Source organism: Fringilla coelebs, assembly GCF_963513975.1.
Source record: "Fringilla coelebs genome assembly, chromosome: 10".
Lineage (NCBI taxonomy): Eukaryota > Metazoa > Chordata > Aves > Passeriformes > Fringillidae > Fringilla > Fringilla coelebs.
Genome location: NC_140036.1, coordinates 23,760,537 through 23,769,887, shown reverse-complemented (window position 1 = coordinate 23,769,887; position 9,351 = coordinate 23,760,537). Strand labels below are relative to the sequence as shown.

Below are 9,351 nucleotides of genomic sequence, written 5' to 3'. Positions count from 1 at the left end.
CCCCTGGAGTTACATCAGGCCATCCACTAACAGATTTTTAAAGCAGTTAAAGGTGAAATCATCACCTTAAGCTTTTCATCATCAACACACAGCACTTTTATCTAGGGAAAAATAAATCAAAAACGTTTTCACACCCCAGTCCCCCTTTTCTGTTCATTTTTTCTCTCAGTTATCCAGCTTTTGTGCTGTAAGCTCTGATTTATACAACACTTTTTTTCACCATTTTCTCTCAGCAAAATGTAATTCCAATGTTCTGCACAGCTTCTCCCATGACTTCCAACTCAAAATTCATCAACATCTGGGTGAAAATGCATCATTGAGCAGGTCTGGCTTAAAATCCTGCAGGATTGCTGTTGTATAAAAGGAGCTCTTTGTGGCTTAAGTCAGAGATTTTCAGGAAGAGCTGCAGGGCCAGTGGCAGCTTTTATCCATGACAATGAATACTTTGTTAACTCTGGTGGCAGTGAAAATATTGGCAAATATTTAATTTGTTGGACACTCCCTAAACCCCTCTGAGCTCCCAAAGGGGCACTGGAAACTTGGGAACCTACGAAGAGACCCAGCTTTGGCTGTGGGGAGCAAATCCCACAAACCCAGGCAATGCTTGGATTCAAGGCTTCAGCAGCACAAGATCTGCTGAGAGATCCATGAAAGCTTCTCCAGGCTGGCAGCAGAGCAAGGAAGGGGGGAAAGGAAGAGGGAAATCTCCAGGGATAAACAGCACAGCAAATATCCAACATTCCTGGGAGAGTCCAGCAGGGAAAACAAGGAGAAGGAAAAGGATTAATGAAAACCGCAGAGTTTAAACCCAGATTTTATTACCCCCCCATCACCTGCCACCAACAGGGAGTTCATTATTCTGTTCTCTTTGGACTTGCAGAGTGCCACTGGGTTTGAAAATGAACTAAAAAATGATGAATCAAAATCTCTCGAGAGGTTTTTAATCCTTTATAGCCGGTTTATTAATGAATTGCTGTGCATGTTGCTTTTAATCCACTGATCCAGACGTGGGATACAGTTCAATACTCATCACACTCCACAGGATTTTCCAATCTTTCTGATCAAGGGCTTTGCAGGGAAGTTTTCTTTGTGTAAGGGAACAGAAATTAGTCTTGAGCTTCCCCAAATATGGATATATGGAATAATCTACCAGTATCATTAAAAGGCTTCAAACCATTGTGCCAAAAAATGGGGAAAACCTTCCCCATGTGAGAAATTAAAGCTGTAACAGTAGGTAGAGACTCTACCTAAAATCCAGGAAACTGGAATAAAATCTTTCCCTCTGGACAGCCTTCCTTATTTTCTCCACAGCAGAAATTGCATGGAAAGATCCCTCAGGGATGGGAGGAACTTGTGGAATTTATATTGCAATGCTTCCACCAGAAATTGAACTTTAATTGCTGATTCTCTGGAATATCACCCATAAAATATGAATTCCAGGCCATTATTTGGGGTGCAGTGGGAGTTTTGTCACTTTTCCTGGCCTTGTGATGGTTAATTATGGTCTGGGGAGTTTTTGCTCCCCAAGAGAATGTTTATTGCATGTAAGGCACTGCCCTTACTCTGTCAGCATTTCTGCTCCCTCCCCTCCAGTGGCGTCCTGGGAAATGTGGAGATCTTCCAGCATCTCAGCCAGGCTGATCCTTGGAGCTCCATCATCATCTGTGTCACTCTCCACTGGAATATCTGCATCTAAAAACACACAGAAACCCCCCCAAAAAACAGCTAAGCAAAGAAAACAAACCCCAAACCACCAGAGCAACCCCAAGGGAAAATGGGGGGGGAAAAAAAAATCAAACCAACACCACCAACACAACCAACAAACCACAAAACCAAAAAAAACAAAAAACCAAAAATTCCTCCTAAAACTCAACAGTCCCCTCATGGAAAAAAATTGAATTCTGTACCAAATCCTTCCCCCAGCAGAGATTTTGGGTGCAGAAGGAAAGTTCTCTTTCACTTAAAGGCAAGGAAACAAAACCCATCAGGTGAAACCCATCTGTGAAATATTTTACAGCATTTCTCCAGGCATGAAGAGTTTGGAGAATGCAAATATAGAATTCCAGTAAAATTGTTTTGCCTCAAACACGATTGAAACATGACTTAATTACACTCAGTGAAGGAGTTAGAAAGGCCTTACTTCTGTAAATGTTGACATTTTTCCTTATGGTCTCATCCTCTTCCAGATCTTCCAGGAAGTCCTGGTATTGTCTGTAAAAGATGTGGGATGTATTTACTCCCCGTTCCTTTGGATTTATGGAATTTCATGCAACAAAGTAAAATCACAGAAACAAAACCCCAGCAGACCTGAGAGCATCCCCAGCTCGCCACTGTTTTACCCTCATCTATTAATTCCCAACTCATTTATCTCTAATTTTCTCCTTTTTTCCTCTCAGCTGGAGGTCATTTAGAAGCTGCTTTGTCACTGAACAAGGAGAGCAGATACTGAACCTTTCATCATCTGTGTCTGAGGCTTCCCTGTCCCTCTCCAGCTCCTTCAGCTTCCAGTTCCTGCGGCGCTGCCGCTTGGAGCGGTCGTAGCTCTTCTTGATCAGCACCTGCAGGGAAAAGCAGCTCCTTTTTCCACCTCCCAAAATCCCAAATCAGCACCCAAATCCACATCTGGGCATCTAGAACCAGCTGGACTGGCACTCAGCAGTGTTACATTGAATTTACAGGGATTTGTTGGTTTAAACGTCTCCAAACACTTGGGAAATGGTCCTGAAGGGACAGGCACATACTGGAGTTATTATTCAGCACCCAGGGATTGGGAATTGGAATAAAAACAACAATTAATGTATTATCTAACTGTGGCAGTTGGAAAAAAACCCAACAATAAATGTATAATTTAACCATCACTCAAATATTTAAGGAAATAATCCTTCAAAATCAGATGCTGCTCAGATTTCACCGTTAATATCCTCTCTTCCCTCAGGCACTGTTCACTATCAAATCACACTCCCTCCTAGCTGGGGTAATGGAGGAACTTTGGACAGAGAAAGGGATTTTCTTACCACGTCAGGAATGTGCTGGGGGTTCATCTTGTTGGCAAATTCATCATTTAGGTTGCAGTTGGCCAAGTCGAAGCTAGAACAGAAACAGGGTTTTATTCTACTTTATAAAAACCCTGACCTCAGTGTATCATGTTTGTGCTAAAGGGCAGCTCAGGGCAAGGTGCAGCTCCTAAGGAACAGAAAGATTTCCAGAGGAAGGGAAACAAATCCACATTAATGTGCAGCTCTCCTAAGTCTGAGCAGCTGCAGTTCCCAAATCCGGCTCTGTTGGCACTTCCCAAGCTCTGGAATCCAAACTGCAACATCCACTGAGGTTCTGCTGGGCTCACAACATTCATGTTTAAACCTTTTTAAGCATCACCTAAGTTGCCTAATCCTACAAAGAATTCACACTTGTTATCACTGTATATGATATTCATTAGCAAACAAATAATTAATTGGTGTTTTAAAAACCTTCCCATTTATTTGTGGCTAAGTTGTGATTCCAAGCTGCACTCTGAAGGCAATCAGCTCTCTTATTTCTAACAATTTTTACATGAAAACTCCTTCCAGAAAAGAGATTTCCTGGATTAGGACCAGGATGATTCCAGCCCTTTTGCTGCTTTCATTTTGAAATCAGAACAGTTCAACACTGTTGAACAGTTCAACACTGATAGCACACATTCACGTGCTATCAACATTCAGTTGATAGCACATGAATTCAGTCATTAATAATTTAATAAAAGTTTCAGAAAAGAAGAACAGACCCCAAGACCAGGTCGCCAGGATTCAGGATGTGGCCCAGGTGAGTGCAGCAGAAATATTGGTGATCTGTGTCCAGCTCCGAGGTTTTCCTGACCCAGGCTTCAGCCAGAGTGTGCTGTGAGAATGGAAAATAAAACAATTCCTTAACCAAACCCAGCTTAACCCCAACATCTGCACTGATTTAAACTTCACTTGTCATTAAACTTGTGTTTCTGCATCACATCCAATGTATCCCTTGCTACTCCTTATTTCCCATTACATAAAAGTAAGGAAATGGTCATGGCAACTCCCAGGAATTCCCAAAGGCTGTTTCTATAAAGAAACACCTATTTTTGCTTTTAACTGAGAAGATCCATTAATTCTGATTAAAAAGAAATGCTTCAACAAAACCAATTCAGTCATTAAAGCTGCAAAGTTAATACTTCAATACCCAGTAACAAGCAGAGTTTCAACTCTGCAAGCAGAATTCCTGGAAGTGGAATTCACATCCTGCCCGTGCCATTTCCAAACCAAATGGTCCCAAGGAAAGCTTCTGCCAGTGGCAAGATCCAGAACAGGGCAGTCTGACTGTGTCAGGCACACCCAGACCATGAATTCAGCTGAGCAGGAGGCCCAAAACACGAATTAAACAGAGACATTCTCACCTTGTTGGACCGAGCCCCTGCCCCGGCACCTTTTTTCTTCTCATGGACCCTGTTGATGTCCATGATGATGAACTCCTCCAGCTGCTTGGGGTGGAACAGGCTGTTGAAGGGGTGGCGCCAGTAGGTGTTCCCATCGATTTCAGCAACTGCAAAATTATCAGGGAGAGAATTTCTTGTGAAAAAAGAACCATTAACCAAAATGAAGGCAACTGCCAGACGCGTTTTGTTCGTCACTGTAACACAGTTATTTAGGACACGACCCACATTGCTGCAGGAGCAGCTGATCTGTGACACTTTACTCAAAGGAATTCTTCCCTGGATCCATCCTTTTAGAGGGATTCTGCTGCCCAAGCTCACCAGCACACACCAAGCAAAGCACAGGATTTCTGGTACTGAAGTGGCTGAAAATTGAATCCAGAAGCCATGCAATTGTAGGGGAATAAAGCTGACACAGAACACCCAGGAGCTCAAACTGAGCCTGCACATTCTGCCCAGGATCCCATGGGAATCAAGCTTGGAGAACTCTCAGCTCACTAGAAAATTTCTACTGTACAGATAAATTTAACAATGGTAAGGTCCAAAATTCCAAGATTTTGTGGAAACAAACCCACAGTAATTGTGCCAGCAGAACAATCAGGGGCTGGGGAAAAGCCCACACTCACTCTGCAGAGTTCTGGGGTCGATGAGGTGGATGGTGCTGGTCACTCTGATGCACACACAGATCTGGCTCATGTTCCCCAGACTCTGGGCCAGCTTGGGTGACAGACATACAACATTGTCCTGCAAACCAACACAATCCATTGACATTCCCATCTCCTCCATTTTCAACCAATTCTTCTGAAATAAAATTTTAAACTCTGTGTTTTTATTTTTATAGCCCTGGTAACTTCTGCATTTCCTGTGTGGATCCCTCCCTACCCCCCAAACCCTACAATCTCCAAATCCCAACAACACCCTAAAGGTGGAGCAGAGGAAGCTACCTTGCATATGGGAACAATTTCCACAGAGAAAGTGCTTTTGTAGTTGTAGACATTGCTGTGAATGTCGTGGGAGATCAAACGTTGGGATGACTTGGATCTGTAAAACACAAAAATAAAGTTTTCAGGAAACAAGAGACATCACCTGGAACGGGAGATCCTTGGAACAAAGTGTCTGTGTCACAAATAGAAATATTAAGGAAACAGAGGTTAATTTTACCATGGCTAAGTGGAAAACATGGGACTTTTGTAGAAGGGATTTTGTCTGTTTTGATTAAATACAGATTCCTTACACTTGCACTTACAAAATTCTTTTAAAATGAAGGATTTAAGATAGTTCCCCAGAGTTCTGAGTGCTCAAGGCAATGGACAGGGGAGCTGTACCTGGATGGAACTGTACACTGAAGGAAGTCCACCATCTTCTGGGCATGTTGCTTGGAAGAGTAATAAAAATCCAGGCCATCTGAAAAGCAAGGAAACAAATAAATTTCTATTCTATTTTATCAAATATAATTCATAAGCTTTTCTCTACACAGCTCCCAGCACCCCCACGTGAAAACATCCATCACAAATCCAGGTCATTCTGTCTCCAGAGCCACTCACCGTGGATTTCTTTGATCCTTAGTGTGTTTTGATGGAGCCTGTGCTTCAAAATCAGCTGCTCCAAATAGTAAAAAGTCTTCTTGTGCACAGTCTAAAGCCAAACAAATACAAAAGCCTGAAGGTTATTTAAGAAGCATTAAGTACAAAGCAGGATCTCTGAAGAATAAACATTTATATGAAGAGATCACTTAGAGAAAGAACATTCAAGTAAAAGAAAAGATTTCAGAGTCCCTACTTATACCAAAATATTTAAAGCTTCCATTTCTCATTTTTGGGTAACTGGTTGCTAGAGAGATCTATTTCCTTTAAAGAAGAATTAAATATTTGTCCCACTGTTTCCAAAGTGCCTTAAAGTACAGGAGGGTATTTAGTTATCCACACAAGATCCTCCTGCCAGCATCACTTTAAAGAATGTTAATACTGGACAGCAGAAAGTTTTTCTAAACTGAGTTAGAAAAAATTCAACAACCTTGAACACAAACCATATCCCTGTGGCTAAGTATGAGTACATTTTTGTCTGACAAACCCAGAAAACCACCTGATTCTTTGCCTGATTGTTCTGCCAGGACCAAGTAAAAATTCAGTTTGCCTCTACCTTCTGCCTGACTTGCACCACAGCTTTCCAGAAATCCTTGGCTTCAATCCTGTGACAGTCTTCACACATCTGAGACTGAACAACGTACTCCACCACAAACACCTGCTGCAGAACTGCCCCATTTATCACCTGCAAAACAAAAGTGTTCAAGGTTTAAGCTCTGTTTGGGGCACAAATAACTGCAGTATTTCCCCATCTTTACTGCAATAGACAATAACTTTCTTCATTCTGATGAATGGCACTTTAGTGACAAAACTTAGGCAGGATGAAATCTAATAATAAGAAAAATAATAATTTAAAAAAATCCTGTTGTTTGCCATAAAAGCTTTTTAAAAGCCACAGGGAGAAAGTTATGCTCCAGGTACCTCTTTCTGAACAGTCAATTTGAGCTTGATCCTCTTGGAATGTGGTTCTGTCCAAATGAATCCTGCATCAATCAGCCGGACCTGCTCGTGGGGAAGCACAAGGGCTCAGTAAAACCAAGTCTAACTCCACAAACACAGTCTATAGTGAAAAAGTGAATAATCTTAATTAAATATATATATATTAATATCCCAAATCCAATTAAAAGTGCTTAGCTAGAACATGGAGGACGATTGACATAAAATCAAGATGCTCAGTCTCAGGTCCTTCCCTCTAATAATATTCTGAACCTAAGGGATGCTTTATTCAACTGAAACATATGAATTTGAGTTAATCTATATACAGACCTCTGTAACCCTTTTTCATAGCATCATAAACCAGTGAGAACAAATATTGCATACATAATTTCTGAAATGTACAAAAAACTCTGAATTGAGGTACACTAAAAACACACATGTCACTCAGTTCATTCTGCTCAGCTCCCATCTCTGCAGTAACAATTACGACCAGGCTGTGAAATCCCAGCAGGATCAGCTTCTCACCTTGCTCAGGGAAGCTTTGATTTTCTTCAGACACAAAGCCAGGAGCTCTCTTGATTCCAGCGCACACTGGATCCAGGTTCCTGGAGGCTGGAGGTACCTGGGATGCAGGGAGCATTTTACAGCACGTGAAAGCTGCTTGAGCACCTTAAATCACTGCAAGGACGAGCAGCTACTTCCAAAGCTTTCAGTTTAGTAACACCAATGCAGCTACAACTTTCAGAATCATAGAAAATCACGGCAAAGTGGCTAAGGTGGCTGAGTTCATTCCCCCAGCACTGCCAAAGCCACCAATAAACCACATTCCCAAATGCCATCTCCACGGGGCTTTTAAACCCCTCCAGGGATGGGGATATCACCAATGCCCTGGGCAGCTATGCCAGGCTGGACATCCCTTTCCACGAAGGATTTTTCCCAATATCCAAACTAACCCTTCCCTGGCTGTGCAGAGCCAGAGGTTCCCCCTGAGCCTCCTTTCCTCCAGGCTGAGCCCCCCCAGCTCCTCCTCACCAAACCTGTGCGCTTTTGCCTCCCTAAACCCCGAGACTAATATATTCTAAGCGCATTCCAAGTGCATTTTGCTGCCATCCCCAGCGATTTCGCGGCTCCTCACCTCTCGCACTGCTTGCAGAAGTGCACCGTGCCCTGCTTGGGGATGCCCTCGGTGATGTCCACCTGGGCCCGCAGGCAGCCCACGCACATGTTGGCCGGGTTGGGCGGGATGGGGACGCCGCACTGGCAGCACAGGCTGCGACACAGGGACAGAGAGAAGCACAGTTAGTCACGGTCATGGTCACAGGCACCGGGAAGCCCGGTCCCCCCCGCCACCGCTCACATGTGTCCCTGCGCCGGGGCCGCGGGCGCCGGCAGGTACTCCATGGCTGCGGAACACGCGGCGCTTTCCGGCCGGCAGAGGAAGGGGAGGAGACGGCGGGGCGAGCACTGCCCGGCCCCGGGGAGGGTGGAGCGAGGGGACACGGAGAGGCAGACGGGAACCACGAGGGAGCGGGGCCATGAGGGAGCCATGGAGAGGCAGGCGGGAACCGTGAAGGAATGAGGGAACGAGGAAAGAGCCGGGAGGGAGCCATGGAGAAGCAGGCTGGAACTGTGAGGGAATGAGGAAAGAGCCGGGAGGGAGCCATGGAGAAGCAGGCTGGAACTGTGAGGGAAGGCGGAAAGGGCCGGGAGGGAGCCATGGAGAGGCAGGCTGGAACTGTGAGGGAAGGCGGAAAGGGCCGGGAGGGAACCATGGAGAGGCAAGCTGGAACCGTGAGGGAATGAGGAAAGGGCCGGGAGGGAGCCATGGAGAGGCAGGCGGGAACCGTGAGGGAAGGCGGAAAGGGCCGGCAGGGAGCCATGGAGAGGCAGGCGGGAATCGTGAGGGGGCCGTGGGGGAGCCCTGAGGGAGCGCGGAAGGGGCCGTGAGGGGCCATGGAGAGGCGGGGGAAGCGGTGAGGGAGCCGTGAGGGGATCATGGCGGAACTGTGAGGGAACGTGGAAAGGGCTGTCACGGGGCCGTGGAGAGACGGGCGGGAGCTGTGAGAGAACCGTGAGGGGGCCGTGATGGAGGCGCCACGGAGAAGCGGGAGGGAACCGTGAGGGAGCCATGGAGGAGCCCTGAGTGAGGCGTGAGGGAGCCATTGAGCGGGCGGGAACCGTGAGGGACGTACGCTGTTGCAATTCATTCATTAGGAATTAAATTATATTTTGATTGACAAGGAGAAGCCTGTACTGTCCTTTCGGTTTATATTCCATTTGTGATGTACCTATGGAAAGGAGGAACCGCCTTGGCAGGGGTCAGAATTAAACGACCTTTAAGGTCATTTCCAACCCGGAGCATTCTGTCACTTGATGATTCTGTGACACAGCATT

General features: G+C 45.2%; 1 protein-coding gene across 1 annotated transcript; it reads right to left on the bottom strand.

Moving 5' to 3' along the window:
- Positions 1-946: 946 nt before the first annotated feature.
- NMD3 (NMD3 ribosome export adaptor) lies at positions 947-8,376 on the bottom strand. The gene is made up of 15 exons (XM_084212433.1): positions 8,315-8,376; positions 8,093-8,227; positions 7,483-7,579; positions 6,943-7,023; positions 6,578-6,706; positions 5,983-6,073; positions 5,764-5,842; positions 5,383-5,479; positions 5,065-5,182; positions 4,403-4,548; positions 3,761-3,873; positions 3,015-3,087; positions 2,452-2,558; positions 2,141-2,211; positions 947-1,692 (listed from the first exon to the last, which is right to left on the bottom strand). Exons 1-15 carry the CDS (start codon positions 8,356-8,358, stop codon positions 1,559-1,561), a joined length of 1,515 nt encoding a protein of 504 aa, XP_084068559.1. The 5' UTR covers positions 8,359-8,376; the 3' UTR covers positions 947-1,558.
- Positions 8,377-9,351: the final 975 nt, after the last annotated feature.